The following is a 24079-nucleotide window of genomic DNA, read 5'->3' as shown; positions in this document are numbered from 1 at the left end:
GCTGGAAGAGTAGGTGAAGCCTATAAACAGATATATATGCATATATATGACTATATTTCTCCATATATATATGTGTGTGTATATACACACTTATATCTACCTATTTATTTATATTGCTTCCAATGGAATGGTTAAAGAGAAGTAGAGAAAAGGATGTTATCAAATTCTGTATGAGATTTTGTGTGAGAGATTCTTTCTTTCTCTTTGAATCATTCATTTCCATTTGTCCCATTCTAACTTTTAGTGAATTATTTTCTTCAATTAGCTTTTTTACCTCCTTTAGCATTTGGCCAATTGTACTTTTTAAAGGAATTGTTTTGTTCAGTAAATTTTCCCCCCATTTTGCCAATTCTATTTTTTAATGAGTTGTTTTCTTCAGTATGTTTTTTCCCCTCATTTCATTAAAAAAAAAAAAATTAATTGAAGTGTTTTCTTCAGTCAATTTCTGTTCTTTCTTTTCCAAGGTATTGGCTGTTCCTTCCAAACTTTCACAAGTCTCAATGCTCTCATTTCTTTCCTTCATTTTCCTACTATCTTTCTTTTAAATTCCTTTTAAAATTCTTCTAAGAAAGCCTTTTGAACTGGAAACCAATTCATATCCCCCTTTGAAGTTTCATCTGTAGACATCTTGTAATTGTGCCAGAGATTTCACAGTTGTTCTGCTGATCTGACTTTCCAAACCAGGACAGACAATGCCACTATATTTTGGCTAAGAACTTACTGCTAGATTCCTTGTGCCAGATCTTCCCTTGCTATACCTGCACTGAGCCCCATTCCCCTAGCCCAGTTGAGACATCTTTATAGAAGTCTTTCTAAGATACCTTAAGCTGGAAAATTATTACATTCCAAATATTGGGAGCTCTGTCACTCCTAAATCTGTTCAGAGACTTGATCTAGTGTTGAATCTGAGGGAAGCCAGGAAAAACTCAGGCAATGTCCTGTTTACTCTCCACCAAAAAAACCCCAACAACTACTATGTATAATAAAAAACAAGATAGTCTAGTTTCATTCAAGAACAAGGACAACTAAAAGTCAGACAATGTACTCCTCTCACATAATTTCCATGTCAAGAGATCTTAAGGTTCCCAGCACATTAGGTGGAATCCTAAAGTAGGCTTAAGGTAAAAACTTAGATGTAGTACACTGTAAGCAGGCTTAGGTGAGTTATATTAACAATGGTTAGAAGTCTTCTATCATTAAGATCACAGTACAAATGATTGTGTGTACATATTTATATATGTGTGGGGTCTTCCCCACCTCAATCTTAGAAATTTTAGCTTAAAACTGCACCAAAAACTCTTGAGACAATCTGTAAATGTAAGTATATAGTCAAAAGGGACATAACATACTGGAGAGGAAGCTTGCCTCTCACTTTAGTTTTTAAGCTCTACTTTTTTCTTTTAATTTTCTTTTAAATTTTTAAAGTTTTTATTTTTTCAGTTACATGTAGCAACTTTTTTTTTCATTATAAAAGTATATATATTTTTTTACATATTTCCTTATGAATCATGTTGGGAGAGAAAAATTAGAACAACCATACACACAAAAATAACTAAAGAAAAAGAAAAAAAAGTGAATATATTCTGTGTTGATTTACATTCAGTCTTAATAGATTTTTCTCTGGATTTGGATGGCATTTGTCATCCAAAGTTTATTGGGATTGCCTTGGATCATTGAACTGCTGAGTAGGGAGATCATCACACTTGATCACTGCACAATCTTGCTGTTACCATGTACAATGTTTTCTTGTTTCTGCTTGTTTCGCTTAGGATTAGTTTGTGTAAATCTTTTCCAGGGTTTTTAGAAACTAAAGTCATTCTGTTCATCATTTTTAAATAGAATAATAACATTCTGTTACTTTCACATGCATAACTTATTCAATCATTCCCCAACTGATGGACAACTACTCATTTTCCAATTCTTTGCCACCACAAAAAGAGTTGCCACAAACATTTTTGCACATGTGGGTCCTTTCCCCTCTTTTATGATTTCTTTGGGATACAGACCACTGGGTGTGTAACAACAATTGGGAAAAGGGTCATTTGTGACATCATACCCCTGAGGCTTTAAAATGCCTGCAATTTCCTGGTAAAAATATTGCTAGCCAATAACGCATAAGACACATTCCCCATCAGTTAACAACCATGTTGCACAAAAAATCCTTCGCACGCCACCTTAGTGGAAAGGACATGCATGAAGAAGAATTCCACGAAGCACAAAGAACATCACAAAATTTGATTTCTGATTATAAGAAAATCCAGGGCATTACATTAAGGGAGGATGCAGGATTTCAGGAGCCACAGAAAAAGCGGTATGAATTGTTTTTTAAAATTATTTTAATTTTTTTTTACATGAACTCTTATAAATGTGCTTTGGGGTTGTCTTACTGTTGATCAACTTTTTCTCTTGGATTCTTTCTTCTCTTTAGGGTTCCATGACACCATTCTATCCTGACTCTCCTAGCTGTGTAAAGATCTGATTCTCAGTTCCTTTTGGTGATATTCTTCCAGGTCACCCCTGCTAATTGGGTTCTGGGTCCTCTTCTCCTCTTCTTTTCTATGCTATTTCACTTAATGCTCTCATCAGCTCTTAGGATTTCATTTATCATCTCTTGCAGATAATTCAGATTTACTTGACCTAACTTTTCTCCTTACCTTCAGACTCACATTTATAATTATCTTAAATTGGATGTCTCATAGATATCTCAAGCATACTACACCCCAAACTGAACTCTTTATCTTTTCCCCTCAAACCTTCCCCCTCTTCTGAACTCCATTATTACATTTGCTGTCCTTCCAGACATCCACTCTTTCATTCTAGGTATCATCCCCAACTTTTTATTCTGTCTCAATCACCATATCTAGGCAATTATCTAATCCTGTCATTTCTACCAAGAAAACATCTCTTATACAGTCATTTTTCTCCTCTGGCATCATTACCGCCCCACCCCCATCATCTCATACTTGGACTTGTGCATTAACCACCTTATTGGTTTCTCTGCTTCGAGTCTCCCTATGGTCTGGTCTACATTCCATTTAACTACTAGAGGGAACTTCCAGCTCCCTGCTCTACTCTCCATTCATTAAATTCCAGTGATTTCCTATTTCTTGCAAGATTAAACAAAAATCTTCTCTTTAGCATTCAAAGGCCAACATAATCTAGCTTCCCCTTCTCCAGTAGTCTTATGCCTTATTCCTCTATGCACACTGTATTCCAGTGACCTTGGAAATCTCCTTATTTCTCTCACAATACATTCCATTAGATTTCCCACATTTTCACTATTTCCCATGTCTGGAATGCCCTCCATCATCCCCTGCCTCCTGGTTTTCTTGGCTTCAAGTCCCAGCTAAAAATTATACCTTCTACAAAAGGCCTTTCCTGATCCTTTCCTACTCTTAATTTCTTTTTTTTCAAATTTTTTTATTAATTTTTATAATTATAACATTTTCTTTGACAGTACATATTCATAGGTAATTTTTTTTACAACATTATCCGTTGTACTCCCTTCTGTTCCAAATTTTTCCCCTCCTTCTCTCCACCCCCTCCCCTAGATGGCAGGCATTCCCATACATAATAAATATTTTATAGTATTTTATAGTATATCCTAGGTCCTACTCTTAATTTCTTGCTCTATTGAAGAGCTAATCCAATTCCAATTGATTAATGATGGACAGAACCAGCTACATCCAGAAAAGGAACACTGGGAAATGAATGTAAACTGTTATTTTTACCTTCTGAATCCAATTCTTCCTGTGCAACAAAAAATTCGGTTCTACACACATATATTGTATCTAGAATATACTGTAATATATTTAACATATATAAGACTGCTTGCCATCTGGGGGAGGGGGTTGGGGGAGGAAGAGAAAAAAATCTGAACAGAAGTAAGTGCAAGGGATAATGTTGTAAAAAATTACCCATGCATATGTAATGTCAAAAAATGTTATAATTATAAAATAAAATAAAAAATTAAAAAAAAAAAATTCTTGCTCTATTGACCATCTCTAGTTTATCCCATATAAACATTATTTTCTCCCACAATCATTTTTTATTTATTTTAATTTTTAAACAGTTTTATTTAAAGTTTTGCATTCCAAATTCTATCTTCTTTACCTGCCCCCCAAGACAATAATGATTGGTAAGCAAACATATACATACATATATATACATATATATATATACACATGTATGTATGTATGTATGTATATATGTGTGTATGTATGTACGAATGACTGGCTATGTTTTATACTTATTATTTTGTGTTCTTTGACAATCAAAATTTGATATCTTTGATATCAAAAATCATAACTTCCATTGTACATTGGTTTCAGTACAATGAGGATTCATGACAAAGCTTCTGTGTTCATTCCATAATATAGCATGCTGATTTTTGATGTGAGGGAATAAGATTGTACACTCAATGAAGATAGTGCATTCATCAGTGATATATTGCATTTATTTTACAAATATTTATTAGATATCTTCTCTGTTGCCAATAAAAATTAACTATAGCTCTGGAAAAACCTACATCTTAATCCTATCCCATTCTAAATCAAGAATCCCATATATCCAAGAAGAGTGATAAACAGTTACTGGGTTATCAAGTGTCTGATAGTATTATGAAAATATTTTTTTCTATGTGTGGCATGAGGGGGAATCTTTAGGAGATACCATAGTACCATGTACCAATGTGCACTTAAATATTACATAACATTACTATTTCCCTGAAATATGTCCATATAATGTTGAATCCATTCAGGTTCCACCATCATTTTTCTCAACACTGACTTTATAACATATAGTTGATTATATTGGTTCTTATTGGTTATATTGGTCATATTATATACATTTCTTTCCCCTTCAATCCAGTTCCATTTAATTTATAAAGTTTTTATTAAGTGCTTACTATGTGCCAGGAACTGTGGAGATAAAAAGAAAAATGAATCTTACCCTTAGGAAGTTTATATTTTACTGATTAAAAGAAGTGTATATAACTAAGCACATATAAAATAAAAAGAAAAAAAATTTTTTTACTTTAACAATTTATTTTTCCCAACTAGATGAAAAACTATTTTTTAACATTTGTTTTAAAAAGATTTTGAGTTCCAAAGTTTTCTTTCCCTATCCTCTGGTTGACATATGTCAAACAATTTGATATAGATTGTATATAGGTAATCCTGTAAAACATTTCCCTGTTAATAATAATGGCAAATTGCCAATTAATCATATTGTCATAGAAGATATTAAACAAAATCCATAAAAATTGAAGTTAAAAAATATGCTTTAATCTGCACTCAGATTGTATCAGTTCTTTAGTTGGAAGTAGCATTTTTCATCATGAATCTTTTGGCCTTGGCTTGGATCATTATGTTGCTGAGAACAGTTAATTCTTTTACAGATGATCATTATACAATAATGTTGTTACTGTGTTATTTAGTAACTACTGCAAAATTTTCTTGTATGAAAACACTTCCCTTGTATGAAAATATTTCCATACACACACACACACACACACATATATATATATATATATATATATATATACACACACACATACACATATAAACATAGACACATTGTCTCAACATAAATTCCTTTGCATTTATAAGTTGACTGCATATTCACTCTTCTTGGGGGAGCTTGCAGACCTACCACATTTGTTTAGGTTGTAAATTTCCTCTTGGCAAAGGGCATAGGGCATTTCAATTCAATTTAATTCAGTTCAACACATTTACTTAGTACATACTATATGTAAAGAAATGTGCTAGCCATTGAATGCCAAATAAAACACATGATCCTGTCCACAAAGTGTGTATAGTCTAGTAGGGAGATCTATCAGCGCACAGAAGAGCTACTTTAAGGGAAATAAAAGGAATATGTTGCAATTTACAGGAGTTACTAAGAGCTGTTTGTAATTACAAAGAATGTTTATAAAACAATGACTGTTTGGATAATGTTTGCAAACTGCTAAAATAGAAACTGCCCTCTAGTTGTTTATGATAAATAAGTAGAGGAATCAAGTGCTATGGTGAGAAGTACCAGTTTATAAACTACTATAATTACTTGGGACTATGTTTAAAAAGTATTATGATTGGAACATCTCTCAAGGTGATTGCTTTCTAGTCAAGTAGATATGGCCTATACACAAATTGCTAGAATAAAGAGAGAATTTGAATTTTTAAATTTTTAGAAGAATATTTTTATTTTCCCCCAGTTAAATATAAAGACAACTGTTATCATTTATTTTTTAAAAAATTCTGAATTGCACATTTTCTCTCCCTCCTGAGACAGTAATTTTTTAATAGAGTTCATCATGCAAAATTATATTAGTCACTTTGTGAAAGGTAACACAGACCCAAAGGGAAATGTAACCATGAAAAAGAATACAGAATATGAAAAATAAATGTGTTGATCTGCATTCAGATTTATCAATTCTTTCTCTGAAGCTGGATAGCATTTTTCATAGAGTCCTTTAGAATTGTTTTGGATCATTGTATTGCTGAGAATAATTAAGTCTTATTGTTGGATCAAAGGGTATGTACTTTGTCTATAGTTCCAAATTATTCTCTAGAAGGGGGTTCACAGCTCTTACATTAGTGCATTGATGTCTTAATTTTGCCACAACATTTCCATTGTTCAGATTAGCCAATCTGATAGATGCCAGATACCACAGAGCTGTTTTTGCTTGCATTTCTCCAATTGTAGTGATTTAGAATATTTATGTGAATATAGTTAACTTCAGTTTTCTCATCTAAAAACTGATTATTCATATCTTTTGACCATTTATCAATTGGGGAATGACTTATAGTCTTATGAATTTGAACCAGTTCTCTACTATGTATTAGAGAAATGAGACCTCTATCAGACATTTGTTGTAAAAATTGTTTCCCAGTGTTTTTCTCTCCTCATATTGGTTGCATTGATTGTGTGGAATTTGCTGTAATAAAAAATGTACATTTTACATCTTTTTTATCGTAAATTCTTATCTTCTTCAATATGACAGTTATATTCCTTGCTCTCCTAATTTCTTAATGACATCACCCTTTATATTTAAATCATACCCATTTTGATCTTATCTTGATATATGGTGTAAAATGTTCTATACCAGTTTTTGCCATTCAATAGTGAATTCTTGGTCCCAAAACTAGAGCTGGGTTTTTCAAATATTACTATAATCATTTATTTCTGAGTCTTGTGTATTTTATCTATTTCATTTACCCACTGACATTATTTCTTAGCTAGTACCAAATAGTTTTGATGATTACCTCTTTATAATACAGTTTGAGATCTGGTAGGACTACATCTAACTTTCTTCACATTTGTTGTCATTAATTTCCTTGATATTCTTCACCTTTGATTCTTCCAAAGGAATTTTTTTTTTTAGCTCTATAAAATAATTTTTGGTAGTTTGATTGAAAAGATACTGATTACTTAATTTAAATATAATTGTCAACTTTGTTATACTGGCTTGGCCTACCCATGACCAATTCATATTTTTTTCAATACTTTAGAAATGACTATTTGGGTGAAAAGTGCTTGTGTTCATGTAATTTCTAGGTTTGTCTTGACAGATAAGAGTCCCTACTATTTTATATTGTTGACAGATATTCTAAAGTAAATTTTTCTATGTCTTGCTGCCGGACTTCATTGACACTATATAGAAATGCTGATGATTTATATGGATTTATTTTGTATCTTTCATAAAGTTATTAGTTATTTTCAACTAGTTTTTAGTGGATTTTCTACAGTTTCTATAAGTATAAAATCATGTCATCTGCAAAAAGTGTTAGTTTTGTTTTTTTCATTGTTCTTTAATTTCTTTGTTTTTTCTTATTGCCATAGCTAAAATTTATAGTTAATACTGAATAATAATGGTGATAATGGGTATCCTTGCTTCACCTCTAACCTTATTGGGAAAAGTTCTAGCTTAAATTCATAATAGATAATGCTTGTTGGTGGTTTTAGAAAGATATACTACTTATCATTTTAAGAAAATGGCCATTTATTCCTATGCTCTTTAATTTTTACGAGTATTGTATTTTTGTTGAAAGCTTTTTCCTGAATCTGTTGAGATAATCATATGATTTCTGTTGGCTTTGTTTTTTATATGGTTGATTATACTGAAAGTTTTCCTAATATTGAGCCAGTGCTCCATTCTTTCTATAATCCCACCTGGTTATGGTATGTGAACTTTGAGACACATTGCTGTAATCTCCTTGCTAATGTTGTTGTATTGATATTCATTAAGGAAATTGGTCCATAAAGGAAATTGGTCCATAATTTTTCCCCCTCCATTTTGGCTCTTTCTGATTGAGGTATCAGCACCATATTTCTGTCATATAAGGAATTTGGCATTTCTATAGTATTGCAGTCAAATAATCTTTAAATGTTTGGTATAATTCACTTATGAATTCATCAGGCCTAGAGATTTTATTCATTTTGTTATTTAAGTATTCAATGTCTTCTGTTGTCCTGGCAATTTATATTTATGCAACTATTTATCCATTTCTCTTAGATTATCAGATTTATTGGCATAAAATTGGGCAAAATGGTTCTTAATTATTGCTTTAATTTATTCTTTATTGGTGATGGATTCAGCTTCTTCATTTTTTAATACTGATAATTTGGTTTTCTCCTTTTAAAATCAAATTGATCTAAGATTTATCTATTTTGTTGTTTTTTCCTCCCTAAAACCAGCTCTTAGTTTTATTTATTAGTCCAATGGCTTAACTGCAATTTTATTCATCTCATTTTTGGTTTTCAGGATTTCAAATTTGTTTTAATTTATTTTTTAATCTCTCTCTTTTTTTTTTTATTTGCATGTCTAATCCACTGATCCTGCTTTTGTCTATTTTGTAATGGTATAAGTCTTTTAGAATTATAAAATTCATCTCAGTACTGCTTTGGCTGCTCCTTATAAATTTTGGTACATTCTCTCATTATTGTCCTTCTCTTTAATGAAATAATTATTTCTATGATTTGTTATTTGATCCACTTATACTTTAGGATTAATTTAGTTTTCCAATTAATTTTTAATCTTTATTTTATGACCTTTTATTAAATATAATTTTATTACATAGGATCTGCAAAGGATGCACTTAATATTTCTGCCTTTCTGAATTATATTGTGAATGTTTGAACACATGGTCAATTTTTATGTAGGTTTTATGTACTGCTGAGAAAAAGGCATATTTCTTTCTCCATTCAATTTTTCTTCAGAGGTCTATCATATCTAACTTTTCTTAATTTCTTTTTTATATTGTAGTTAGATTTATCTAGCTCTGAGAGGGAAACATTGAGGGTCCCCCACTAGCACATGTCTATTTCCTCCTGTAACTCCTGTGACTTCCTGTGACTTCTCCTTTTAAAAAAAAAAATCTGGTATTGATATTATTTCATTGCCTGTAGTACCTTTTAGCAAGATGACATTTCCTTCCTTAGCTCTTTTAATCAGATCTATTTTTTCTTTTGCTTTATCTGAGATCAAAATAGCTATCCCTACTTTTTTTTTTTTTTTTTTTTTTTAAACTTCAGCAAAATAGATTTTACTTCTGTCCCTTTACCTTTGTTCTCTGGATTTCTCTCTGCTTCAAATATGTTTCTTGTAAACAACATATTGTAGATTTCAGTTTTTAATCCACTCTGCTGTCTGCTTCCATTTTATGGGTGAGTTTATCCCATTCAACATTCACAATTATGATTTCTAACTGTATTTCCCTCTGTCCTGGTTTTTTTTTTTTTGTTTGTTTGTTTATATTTCTCTCCCTCTCATTCCTTTCATTCTGTTCTCCTCACCAGTATTTTGCTTCTGATCACTATGTCCTCAATCTACTTTCCCTTCTATTAATCCCCCCTCCTCTTTTTTCCTTTCTCTCCCCCCTCCTATTTCCCTCTAAGGCAAGATAAATTTCTATATCCAACTGCATGTGTATGTTATTCTCCCTTTGAGCCAAATGCAATGATAGTAAGGTTCAAATAAAGCTCACCTCCCTCTTTTCTTGAACACACCCAAATAAGTCTTTTATGACTCTTCATGTGTGATAATTTACTCCATCTATTTCTCCCTTTCCTTTTTTCCCAAAGGATTCCTCTTTCTCAGCCTTATTTTTTTACATTTTACCATCAACATCAATTTATATCCACACATGGATCTTGTACACTCCTTCTAACTGTACAAATAGTGATGTAGTTTTTAAGAGCTACAAGTATCATATTTCTAAGAAGGGATATAAACTATTTACCCTCATCAAATAACTTATTTCTTCTCTTTTTCTGTTTACTGTTTCTCTTGAGTTTTGTATTTGTAAATAAATATTTCTAGTTAGCTAATTTTTCATCAGGAATGTTTGATTAGCTATTTCATTGAATATCCATTTATTTCCTTGAAGGATTATGATCTGATTTGGTTCTAAGCCCTCTGATCCTTTAATGTAGATGCTGCCTCATTCTGTATAATCCTGCCTGTGACTCCCTGGTACTTGAATTATTTCTTTGGAATGTTTCCAATATTTTCTCCTTGAGCTGAGAGTTCTAGAATTTGGTTATAATATTCCTGGGAGTCATTTTGTGATTTCTTTGAGGAAATGATCAGTATATTCTTTCAGCTACTGATTTTATCCTGTGGTTCTAGGATATGAGGTGTTGTTTTCCTTGAAAATTACTTCATAGTAATGACTCTAATTTTTAAAAATCATGTCTTTTAGGTAATACAATAATTCTTTCTTTCCCCTCCCCCCCAGAATAACTTGCTACTTTTTTTCTTAAAGTAACATTTCACAAAAATTGCCTCATTTTATTTATTTAAAAAAATTTTTTACTCTGTAAAATTTATTTTCTTACCTCTTTTTCTCATACTTGGTTAGACCACTAATTTTTAAATTAAGTCTCTTCAATCTACTTTCTGGATTGGTTGTTTTTGAATAGGATATTTCACATTTTCTTCTATTTTTTTCATGATTTTGATTTTTCTTTGCTTCTTAGTCATTAGCTTCTACTTTTTAATTCTCTATAATTCTTTAGAATTCTACAAATTCTACTTTTTAAGGAATTTTTTTTGCAGTTAGCTTTTGTCTTTTTGATCTTTTATATTTGGCCAATTCTACTTTTTACAGAGTTGTTTTCTTCTGTGAATTTTTGCACTTTTCTTTCTATTTTTTGTGCTTTCATTCCCAAGCTGCTGGTTTTTTTTTTCCTGATTCTTTTATGTAACTCTCATTTTGCTGCCCTCCCCCAAATTTTTTTTCTACCTTTCTCATTTGATTTTTAAAATCCTTTTTTGAGCACTTCTGGGAGATCTTTTGATGCCTGAGACCATTTTATATTTTTCTTTGGGCCTTTGCAGCCCAGGCATTTTGACATTGTTGTCCTTTTCTGAGTTGGTGTTTTGATCTTCCCAGTTGTCATAGTAGCTTTTTATGGTCTGGCTTTTGTTGGTCTGCTTTTTGCTCACTCACACACCATTTCTTGACTTTTAAAATTCATCTTTGATCCTGCTGCACCAGGAGCACTATGTCCTATGTTTCTTTCACCTAGGGTTCAGGGGCCTAACCACTGGCCTCCTATATGAGAGCCCATGGGCCTGGTCACAGTTACTGTGCTGGGTGCTGGAGGCCTCACAGAAGTAGACTCTACTCTTGCACTGGGGCCTTAGATTGCTGACCTGTGCTTGTCCCAAATGCCTCCTGCAGAGTCCCAGACACTACCTGCACTAGGCTGCCCTCCACTTTTATCCGTGGAATAACCTTTCCTGCAATCCTCTTGGGCTGCAAAATTGTCTTTTTGGTGGATTTTGCTGCTCCAGAATTAATTTTGAGACATTTTATTTGGGGAAGCTTCAGGAAAATTCCCTTTCTTGGCACTGCCTCATGTGGAATCTAAGGGTCATATAAACCAATGAGATTCCAAGGGCTAGTCCTTATTTCCATACAATCATCAAAATGCTTTTCCTAAAGTTATTAAGTCAACAAACATTATTATTTAGGATTTTGTATGTGAGGCACTGTGCCAAGTACTAGGAATTAATAAAAAAAAAAAAAAAAAAAAAAAAAAAAAAAAAAAAAAGCCAAATCTCTGCTCTTAAGAAATTGTAGATTCTAATTAGGAGACAACTTGTAAAAACTAGTTACATACAAAATATATCCACTGTAATCTGAAAGATGGTGCATGCCTGGAATCAGGAATTAATTTCCAATCTTCCCTAGACACTTACTAGTTATGGAACCCTTGGGTAAATCATTTAACTTCTGTACTGATCAGTTTTTTCATCTGTAAAATTGTGATAATAGTAGCATTAAACCTCCCAGGGTTGTTCTGAAGATCGAATGAGATAACAATTAAATTGTGTGGCATAGAGTAAGTATAGTATAAATGGTATTTCTTCCCCTCCTCCTCCTTCCCCTTCTTCTTCCTTCTCTTCATTATTATTACTGTTACTATTATTGTTGGCAGGAAAGTGGTAGTAGAAAGTAGGATTTGACTGTCATCCCCATATTTAATGAACTTCAATGGTCCTAATTATCTTTATGATCAAATATAAATTCTTTCACTTAATAATGCAAAAATACTTTCCACTACCACTAACATCATTGGCTTAAATAATAATTAGACATAGGTAAAGGGCATTGTGAAATCCATTTCTTCTGCTTCATACAAGTGTGTGATCACACGACTCACTGGACACAGTGTCCAATCTGAAAAATTAGATGTAGAGGAGATGAAACCTCTAAGGTTCCTTTTTTAGCTCACATCTATGATCCTGTGACCTTATGTGACCTTCCAATTAAATATTAAATACTCTCTAATCTTCAAGAACTTTCAAAGTATTGCTCTACTTTCTAGCCTCATTTTCTAAACTGTTCATTCTTAAAAAAAATAGTCCATTTGGCATTTCCCGTAGATGGTTTTCCCATAGATTGGTTTGTGCCTCCACACTTTCCATATTGCCATTTTCTCTTGAAATGCTTTTCCACTTCACTCTCCTTGAAATACCTTCTTCCTTATTCCATTTTCTCTTATTTCTTTCTCCTCCCATCTTTCTAGCTTTATTTTTGTAACCATTCTGGCTCTCATTGATTGGTCAACAATAAGGATCAAGTACTCAGTGAATCTGAATAGCAATTACTTCTGTTTTGGCCAGAAACCCTAGTCTCCTTAAAGAATGGATTTTTTTTGGAATAGGGAACATTCTCTGGACCTCAATTCTTATCTAGCCTTTATTGCTCAATGGGCATTGACTCAGTCAAACTGAGACCTCTTGAAAATGTAAGGTCAAGTTCTCTTATCATTTCCAGGGCCTCTCCAGTAATCCTGATGGCTCTGGAGGAGAAAGGGAAGTTGATGACTTTGCACAGCCCATCCTCACTTAATTCCAATTCCCTTGTACATCATGGTTCTCTTTGAGAACAAATGACAAACAATAACCTCTGTGATTCTGTGTTCTGGGAACACAACTAGAACTGGCCAATTGGGCAACATAACTCTTTTTTTTTCTTTCTCCTTTCCCTTCCCTTCCTTCTGTCCATATAGTGTATCATATCCTTACCTTCAGGTGTCCAATTCAAAGGACTCTAAATGCTGATTGATAACTCTCTATAACAAGATATCTTGAGGTTTATGGACTAAGACCAAGCCTTAAACCCAAATCACTGTGCTTTTTTTCATTGATTGACCAATAATAGGTCCCAGACCAAGCATTCTCACTGACCAGATTATTACTAATTATTTGTTTTGCCTAGAAACCCTGAAGATCTTCCCCTCCCAGATTTATTTATTTTGACTATTTAAAAGAGGTCATTTTCTGCCTCATTTCTTACCTCTCCAGAATCACAGATTGGATACTTGTCCCAAGCAAACTGGGATCTGTTAAAGACCTTAGCTTAAAAAGGTCAAGGGTCTCCCACTGCATCCAGAGACATCTCAAGTCATCCTGATCTATATTTGCCAAACTGGATCCATATGGCTCCAGAGGAGAAAATGAGACTGGTGATTTTGCACAGCTCTCGTTCACTTAAATCCAATTGCCTTGCATGTCATGGCATAATCTGCTTGATGAGTCCTCTTCCAGAACAAAGGATAAACAACAAGAACAACCACCCCATGCTGCGAGGTCCAACTGCAGAGTAACTTCTTCCTGAATGAAACTTTCCATGATTGATGGATTCCTCTCAGCATCTAACACAGTTCCTTGCATGCTATAGATGCTTGAACATTTGTGAAATAAATGGATTCTTTATAGTGTAGTGTTTTGTACACAGAAAATGCATATATTGAATTTTGGAAACTACGAGAATAATAAATATTTACAAAGTGTTTTAAGGTTTGCAAGTGTTTTGTCAATATTGTTTGAACCTTACAACAACCCTGTTATTCTCCATTTTTATAAAAATGCTGAAACTGAAATGTTAAGTAGCTTACTCAGGGTCACACAGTGTTAGACTAAGGACTCAAACCCAGAGCTTCCTGATTCCAAGTTTGGTTTGTCTACGATGCCATGGACATTGACATGTTATTCTCCTATGTCAGATATTATTCAGGATTCATTATAATTCCTTGTCCTTGAATGTAGGTTCATAGAAGTCTGGTACTGCCCCTCTTTTCCAAGCTATCCAGAGGGGTTTCATTTTTACTCAACATAGAATTTTAAGTTTTGTGGATAAAGGGTAAGGGAAGGAGTACAATAAGAGAAGGGAAAGAAAAGGAGAAAATAAGAGTAAAAGGGAGTATAAAGTATTACAAATGCAAGATTTCCCTTAAAAAATTTTACACCCATTATCAGATTTTATTAAGACTCTTTAGACATGCCCTAACATATGAGGTCCTGGATAATATAAGGAAGTCTTTATTTTCATAGCTGGACTAAAGGTCTTATAGTGACCCATGCAGTGCTGTATGTAGTAAGCTAGTATCTTGGAATGTAGGGGGAATCTAAAATTTTGAAAGAGCAAACTCGTATTTCTTTGCCTCATATGGACTGGCTTCCTCAAATCTCCAAATTCGAGTATGTTAATTCTCTATAAGCATATGCAACATTTGAAAATGTGATCATGGAAGCAATCCACAAATTTATCCATGAACTAGGATTCCATATAAGATCCTTTAGAGATTTGTAGCATGAAAGACTGAAGTCTGGCTTGATTACTTATCAAATAGCTCCAGCTCCTCAGCCTCTTGCAATGGTCAGCCATCCATCTAAGCCTTTTCGAGGAAAGGAATTGGGATATATGAGAGAAAGAGAGATACAGAACTAGCAAAATTATGGGAGAGTCAAAGGGAGTTTATTTCTGTTATTCTCCTGAGGCTTAAAAAGCAGGACTAGGTAGGTGTCCAGTTAATTATCTCCAGATAGAATTAGAGAAAGCTATGTAGTGTTGGGTAATCCCCTCTGTTTGGGTTTTTTTTTTTTTTTTTTTGGTCCAATTTATAGAATATTTCTCAGTATTTTTTCCATTATTGGGTTGTTTTATGCAAATACATTTGAATTTGAGATAAATGACTATTTCTTTCTTAAATATTAATAGTCAATTATTGAATTATATTGAACTGAAGGATATTGTTCATTGCTCAAACACCAGGGAACATGCCGAAGGATATTGTTCATTGCTCAAACACCAGGGAACATGCCTTTTGATTCTGCATGAGAGACCCCACCAATTAGAGGATCTTAAAGATTTAAAATCAAACGTGAATTCTAGCTCATTGTGTTCCACTGCAGCCATTTCTGAGCAGAGGTAGACCCCCTTTTGTCTAGATTTCACTAGGTGGTAGTGATTTGAAGAAGAGATAAGTATCCTTGTTCAAGAATGAGAAATCAGTTATGTCCCCCAGCCCTTATTAGAATAGGTCCACCTGTCATTACAATATTTATTCTTTCCATTGTTTACCAGTCATAGTTGATTGTTAATCTCAGGAATATCTTCTCTTCCAAAGGCATATTATCATTGAGTGGGTTCCATGAGGAGTTTTTATTATTCAAGAATACCACTGACCTTTATTAATCATCACTTTCATGATTAATAAAATTTTTAATTACCCAGAAACCATGTGTCCAGAATGTTTTATATATATCCCCAATTATAGCTGGAAAACTATGGATTGTCTATGATTGAATGTATACACAGTTCCTTTTCTCACTATTCCATTGATTGAAACATATATAACATATATATATATATATAAAGAGAGAGATATAGATATATAAACAAATATACATATATGTATATGTATCTTTATATTTATATCTGCCTGTTTATATTGCTTACAATGGAATGGTTAAAGACTTGTAGAGAAAAGGATATGAGAAAAAAATAAAAGTTTAATTTCAGGAACAAGGACAACCAAAGCAGCCAATGTGCTTCTCTCATATATTTCCAAGATGGAGAGCTATTAAGGTGCCCAGTACATTAGGTAGACATTCTAGGATAAACTTAAGGGAAAGACTTAGATAAGAGTAGTACATGGTGGGCAGGCTTTGGTGAGTTACACTCTACATTATTAGAACATATGAATCATTAAGATCACAGTACAAATGATTATGTGTACATGTTTATATATGTGTAGGGTATCCCTCCAAATCTTAGAAATTTTAACTTAAAACTGCACTAAAACTCAACCTGTAAATTTAAGTATGTAGTCAAGGGGACATAATATACTGGAGAGAAAGCTAGCCTCTCACATTCAATCGCTGTGTAACTTAACAATTGGGAATTAAGTATCATTTGTGACATCACACCGTGAGGCTTTAAAATGCCTGCGATTTCCTGGTAAAAATATTGCTATCCGATAACGCCTAAGACACATTTCCCATCAATAATTAACAGCCATGTTTCACAAAAAAGCCTTCTTACACCATTATACCCAAAACCAGGTAGATGAAGAAGAATTGCGTGAAGCACAAAGAACTTCACAAAATTTGATTTCTGACTATGAGAACATTCAGGGTATTACATTAAGGGAGGATGGAGAACTTCCGGAACCACAGAAAAAGTGGTATGAATTTTTAAAAATTTATTATTTAAAATTATATTTTTGGGTATAAACTCTCTGAATTCTTTTTTTTTTTAAATTTGGTATGAAGTCAATTTACTTATAAATGTGCTTTTGTGATGTCTCACTTTTGACTTGTAGATCAACGTCTTCTCTTGGATACTCTGTTCTCTCTAGGTTTCCATGACACCATTCTATTCTGACACTCCTACCTGTGTTAAGATCTCAGATTCTCAGTTCCTTTGGTGATAATTCTTACAGGTCACTCCTGCTAACTGGGCTCTGTTTTGAGTCCTCTTCCCTTCTCCCTCTCTATACTATTTCATTTAATGCTATCCATCTCTTGGCAAATAACTCTCAGATCTACTGGACCTAATTTTTCTCCTTATCTTCAGACTCACATTTATAGTTATCTTAAATTGGACTTCTCATTGATATCTTAAGCATACCACACCCCAAACTGAACTCCTTATCTTCCCCACCACCACCCACAAACCCTCCCCCCTCCTCTTCTAAACTCCATTATTACTGTTGATGTCCTTTTAGACAACCACTCTCACAATCTAGATGTCATCCCCAACCTTTCATTCTGGCTCAATCACCAGATCCAGTCAGTTGTCAAGTACTGTCCTTTCTACCAGGAAAACTATCTCTTATACACCCCTTTCTTTCCTCTGGCACCATCACTATCAAAGTGCAGACCTTATTATCTCGTACTGAACTTCTGCACTAACCTTCTAATTAGTTTCTCTGCTTCAAGTCTTCCTACTCTGGTCCACTTTCCACTTGACTAACAAGGAACTTCCAAAAATGCAGTTCTGACTATGTCACACTTCCCACCTCACTCTCCATTCAATACATTCCAGTGACAGCTTATCTTCTGCAGGATCAAACACAAAATTTTCTCTTTCATATTCAAAGCCCAATATAATCTAGCTTCCCTCTTTCCAGTTTTATGCCTTATTCCCCCCCCCCCCCCCCATGTATTCTGTGATCCACTGACCCTCTGGCTTTGTTTCTTGCACAGTGTACTCCATTGTAAAGGGCTACAAATGAGCAGATGCAAGATAACCTGGCACATGAGGCTAATTACCAATTGGACAATTCTCTATTAACATGTTTGGAGGATGACCCTACTTAACTATTCTGTGCTGGCTCGATCAGTGGGTGTGGACAAAGAAGGGGAAGTGAGATCAGTGGGTGAAGTAGGAGGAGGGGGGTCATTCTTTGGCAGTAGAGGGACAGAGGAAGGAGGTGTGAAGATTCCTAAATCTAATCCCCTGAGAGCTACCCCAAAAGACCAAGAATAAAGACTTTTGCTTATCCTGACTCTGGCTGATTCTAAGATATCCAGGGTCACAACATTGGTGCCCAACATGGGGCTGAGGATGGGGTGGGGGTGGGGAATCTTTTCCTAACATCTGCCCCATTTCAGCTATAAAAAGTTACTAGTTTAGCCCTTAACAAAGTAAGTTCCTTGTTTGTCTATTAAAATACTCACCTAATATTTCCTGGTCACTGAAGAACTTCAGTGGAAGTATGGTGCTTGGCCCACAGTGTATGTGTGACTGATGTTTACATACCCTCCTTCTAGGACTTCTGGAAATCTTTTACAAAACCGTGTTGATTTATATTGTTTATATCACTACTTTCATGTACAATTCATGTTTGTTACACCTCATCGACCCTGTACTGATTGTGGGGAGAGTCATCACTAATAGCCTCTGTGTTATTGCTATGTGCTTGTGTAATACCTCCCATGCTGATGGGTTTGTGTCTCTAATAAGATCTTTCAGCCCCAGAAACCCGCTAGCAAATCCCCACCTCTCTTTGGTGCTTTTTATCTCTCTTCCTGAGAAGTCAGGGGGGACGTGATCACCTCCTTTTCGGTGTTTTCACCTTCATTCCTGAGAAGTCAGGGAGGGTGTGATCATCTCCTTTTTGGGGTTCTCACCTCCCTGGAAGTCAGGGATGGCGTGATCACCTGTCCTCTTAAACAAAAGAAAGCGGGAGATGTAAAGGGCTACAAATGAGCAGATGCAAGGTAACTTGGCACTTGAGGCTAATTACCAATTGGACAATTCTCTATTAACATGACTTAACTATTCTGTGCTGGCTCGATCAGTCGGTGTGGACAAAGAAGGGGAAGTGATATCAGTGGGTGGAGTAGGAGGAGGGAGGGTCATTCTTTGGCAGTAGAGGGAAAGAGGAGATTTCTAGATCTAATCCCCTGAGAGCGACCCCAAAAGACCAAGAATAAAAGATTTTTGCTTATCCTGACTCTGGCTGATTCTAAGATATCCAGGGTAGCAACACTCCATCATCAGATTTCCCACATTTTTAATGTTTATTCCCCATGCCTGAAATGCCCTCCATCATCCCTGACTCCTGGCTTCCCTAGCTTCTTTGAAGTTCAAGCTGAATTCTACCTTCTACAAGCAACCTTTTCCTGAACCTTCTCATTCTTAGCTTCTTGCTCTATTGATTATCTCATTTATCATTATCTATCATCCATCTATCTAACCTCCCCAGAATCATATTTTATTTTAATTCTAAAAAATTGTTATTTATACTTTTGAGTTCCAAATTCTATCCTTCCCAAATCCCATTCCCCTGGATAATCATGATTGGTAAACAATCATATGTACATACATACATACATATGCCTACATATGCATATATATACACATAAACATGCACATATATAGAAACCCACATGTGTATATAGTGTGCATATATGTGTATATATGATTGTTTACTAATCATGATTGACACATAGCAGGCATTTAATATGTGCTTATTGACTTCCTATGTTTTACACATTACAATTTTTGTATTCTTTGATGTCAAAAACACCATGATTTCCATGGTCCATTGGTTGCAGTAAAATGAGATTTCATGACAAGGCTGCTACGTTCACTAAGTAATATAGCAAGCTCATTTTTGATGTGGATGAATAAGACTGTATATTCAATGATGACACTGCATTCATCAGTGATACAATGCATTCATTTTACAAATATTTATTAGGTATCTTTTGTGGCTGCCAAACAGTACCAATATAAATTATCTATAGTTCTGGAAAACATGCATTTTAGCCCTATCCCAGTCTAAATCAAGAATTCCATATATCCAGGAAAAGTGACAGGAAAAGTTCTTGGGTTATGGAGTGTTTGATAGTATTATGGAAATCTTTGTTCTCTCATGTGGCATGATGGGGAATCTTTGGGAGATATATATAGTACCATGTACCATTGTGTATTCAGGTTCCACCATCATTGTCCTCAATACTGATTTTACAAAATATAGTTGATTATAATGGTAAGACATCTCCTTCTCTTCCAATCCAGTTCCATTTAATTTATGAAGTTTTTATTAAGTGCTTATTATGTGCCACGCATTGAGGATACAAAAAAAAAAAAAACACAAACAAACCCTGCCCTTAAGAAGCTTACATTTTACTGATTGAAAAAAATGTATATAGTTAAGCACATATAAAATTATTTTTTACTCTAATATATTTTATTTTTCCCAACTAGATGAAAAACTATTTTTTAACATTTGTTTTAAAAAGATTTTGAGTTCCAAAGTTTTCTTTTCCTATCCTTTGACTGAGATGTTAAACAATTTGATATAGGTTGTATATAGGTAATCCTATAAAATATTTGCCTATTAATCATATTGCCACAGAAGATATTAAACAAAAAAAAAATCCATTAAAAATTGAAATAAAAAATTATGCTTTAGTCTGCACTCAGATTTTATCAGTTCTTTCTTTAGTTGTGAGTAGCATTTTTCAACATGAATCTTTCAAATCTGGTCTCAGACACTTAACACTTCCTAACTGTGTGACCCTGGGCAAGTCACTTAACCCCAGCCTGGGGGGTGGGGAATGAATCTTTTGGCATTGGTTTGGATCATTGTATTGCTGAGAAGTTAATTTTTTTTACAGATGATCACTATACAATAATGCTGTTACTGTATTATTGGTGTTTAGGAACTATTGCAATATTTGACTTGTAGAAAAATTTTCACATGTATATACATAGACACAGTGTTTCAAGTTCCTTTGCATTTATATTTTCACATGTATAATGCATATACATGTAGACACATTGTCTCAATATAAATTCCTTTGCATTTATAGGTTGACAATATTCACTTTATCCTCTTAAAAAAGCTAATGAGCAAATTGAGTCCTCTTAGTGCCTTTCTCATAATAAGTACTTACTAAATGAGGGATGATTGAAAAAGAATCAGTGGCTGTCAGTTTTTAAAGAGAAAGCTTGTCACCCAATAACCTTTATTTTATTTTATGACTTAGGATCTATTTTTTCATAAAAAGCTTTCCAAATGGTTTTCTTTTCTCTGTTGTTTAGTTGTTGATAGTCATGTCCAGCTCTTCATGCCCCTTTTGGAGTTTTCTTGGCAAAGATACTGGAGTGATTTGCCATTTTCCAGCTCTTTTTAAAGATGAGAAACTGAGGCAAACAAGGTCAAGTGACTTAACCAGGGCTACATAGTTAATTTCTGAAGTGCCTGAAACAATGTAAACTCATGAGAATAAGTTTCCTGATTTTAAGTCCAGTGCTTTAAATCACTACCCTTGTTAGTATAACAGGAGGGTTGGAAGAGATGTCAGGGACATCAAATCCATCCCCCTCATTTTACAGGTAAAGAAACTGAGGTCCAGAGAGATTTTAGCAAGATCATAAAATAATGAGTATCTTAAGGGAACTTTGAAAACAGATCTTTCTGACATACCATATCCTGCCTTCTATCCACTGTGCAATGTCATCTCTTTGATTGCCAATAAGAAGAAAGAGAGGAAAGAGGAAAAAACTTTTGGAGGTCAAATGGTATATTATGGGGTGGCAAACCTTTTCATTCAAGAGAGCAAATCTAGTTAAAAAATTGAAGCTGAGCATGGTCTTCATTACCTGTTTGGGAAATAAAATGTTGAGCTTAGGTGAGATTGTTGGGATGCCTAAAACTCTCTCACTTTCTGAATAAAATGGTGTGGTCAGAACATCATGTTTTCCTGTCCAATTGTCTGCATTTGGAATTTTCTTGGCAAAGATGCTGGAATGGTTTGCCATTTCCTTCTCCAGCTCATTCGACAGATGAGAAAACTGAAGCAAGCAGGGGTAAGTAACTTGTCCAGGATCACATAAGCCAATAAGTGTCTGAGTTCAGATCTGAACTCACCAAGATGAGCCTTCCTGATTCCAGGCCTGACACTCTACTCACTGTGTTGTGTAACTACCATTGATTCTCCTATATTTCAAAAAAAAAAAAAAAAAAAAGCTGCCAAGTATTATAGTTTTTAGTTGTCTAATGAGAGACAATTGCATGGAGTATGGCTTTCCCATTTTTTGACCCTTGTATTTCTTCACTGGGGAGAATTAGGAGGGGTGATAAGTGAAAAAATGAAGTGGATGAGTAGCCTGGTTCAGCCATTTTAGAATGAGAAGATTTATTTTATTGACTTGATGTAATAAATATCCTCATGGTCTGATTTATCATATTTTTTCCCTTGGTCAGCTGTGTTGAGGCTGCCATCCTCTGTAGTAAAAGATTGATTGGAACTTTTGCCTTCTCTTTTTTCTTATTTCTAAATAACCAGAATTATAGCATTTTGGGGGGATCTTGTAGACCTATCACATTTGCTGGAGTTTTAAATTTCCTCTTGGCAAGGGGCATAGGGCATTTCAATTCAACTGAATTCAATTTAATTAGTGCATATTATGTGTAAAAAACTATTTTTGCTAGCCATTTAATGGCAAATAAAACACATGATCCTGTCCACAAGATGTTTACAATCTAATAGGGAGACCTGTCAGCACACAGAAGAGCTACTTAAAGGGGGGGAAGGGCAAGTAATGTACAGCTTAAAAAGAACTGTTTGTAATTCCATAGAATGTCTACAAAACACTGACTGTTTGGATAATGTTTTCAAACTGCTGAAATAGAAACTGCCCTCTAGTTGTTTACAATAAACAAGAGGAATCAAGTGCTGTGATGAGAAGTACCATTTTATAAACTACTAGAATTACTTGAATTTTGTTTATAAAATATTATGATTGGAACTTCTCTCAAGATGATTGCTTTTTAGTCAAATGGATATGGCCTATACACAAATTGCTAGAATAAAGACAGAATTTGAGTTTAAAATTTTTAAATTTTAAAATTTTTAGAAAAATATTTTATTTTTTCCCAGTTAAAATGTAAAGACAATTGTTATCATTTATTTTTTAAAATTTTTAATTGAGGGGGCAGCTAGGTGGCGCAGTGGATAGAGCACCAGCCCTGAATTCAGGAGGACCAGAGTTCAAATCTGGTCTCAAGACACTTAACATTTCCTAGCTGTGTGACCCTGGGCAAGTCACTTAACCCCAGCCTCAAGAAAAAAAATAAACCAAATAAAATAAAATAAAATAAAATTTTGAATTGCAAATTTTCTATCCCTTCCTCACTTGAGATAGTAAGCAATTTAATATTACATTTGTTCAGCCATTCTGCACTTGATAGGTGTCTCCTCATTTTCCTATTCTTTGCCATTACAATAAAAGCTGATATAAATCTTTTCTTTGCACCCTACCCCACCCCCCTTTTAAAAAATCTCTTTGGGATAATGACCTAGTAAGTGTTATTGCTGGATCAATGGGTACATAGAGTTTTATAGCTCTTTGGGCATAATTACAAATTACTCTCTAGAAGAGGGTTCACAACTCTAAAAATAATGCATTACTACACCAAATTTTCCCAGTACAATCCTTTCTCACTCTAATTTTTTTTTTTACACTTTTCCAACAAAATCAACTTATACCCACAAACTATATCTTTGTACATTCCTTCTAACTGTCCAAATAGTAATACAGTTTTTGAGAGTTGTCAAGTGTCATATTTCTATGAAGGAGGATATAAACAATTTAATCTTTTTAAATAATTAATTTTTTCTCTTTTCTCTTTACCTTTTTATGATTCTCCTGAGTCTTGTAAATAAAATATTTCTATTTAATCTTTTCATCAAGAATGTTTGAAATTCCTCTATTTCATTGAATATCCCAAAATCCCTCTATTTCATTGAATATCCATT

The 24079-nt window shown here is 34.0% G+C and overlaps 1 protein-coding gene across 5 annotated transcripts in view; it reads left to right on the top strand.

The window, feature by feature from the left end:
• Nucleotides 1-2113: 2113 nt before the first annotated feature.
• LOC141557963 (uncharacterized) overlaps nt 2114-24079 on the top strand; it is a 63262-nt gene continuing 41296 nt past the window's right edge. For 3 of the 5 annotated variants that reach the window (XM_074294419.1, XM_074294417.1, XM_074294420.1), the window contains exon 1: nt 16784-16983. In XM_074294419.1, the coding sequence (XP_074150520.1) occupies nt 16817-16983 (167 nt within the window). In that variant the 5' untranslated portion in view covers nt 16784-16816. Of the gene's footprint in view, nt 2312-16783; nt 16984-24079 lie in introns of those variants that run through there. The other 2 variants (XM_074294418.1, XM_074294421.1) reach the window with 1 other exon arrangement.

This window comes from Sminthopsis crassicaudata, chromosome 2 (assembly GCF_048593235.1).
Source record: "Sminthopsis crassicaudata isolate SCR6 chromosome 2, ASM4859323v1, whole genome shotgun sequence".
Classification (NCBI taxonomy): Eukaryota; Metazoa; Chordata; class Mammalia; order Dasyuromorphia; family Dasyuridae; genus Sminthopsis; species Sminthopsis crassicaudata.
The sequence above is the reverse complement of the archived record's forward strand: the minus strand, read 5'-3'. Positions and strand labels throughout refer to the sequence as shown.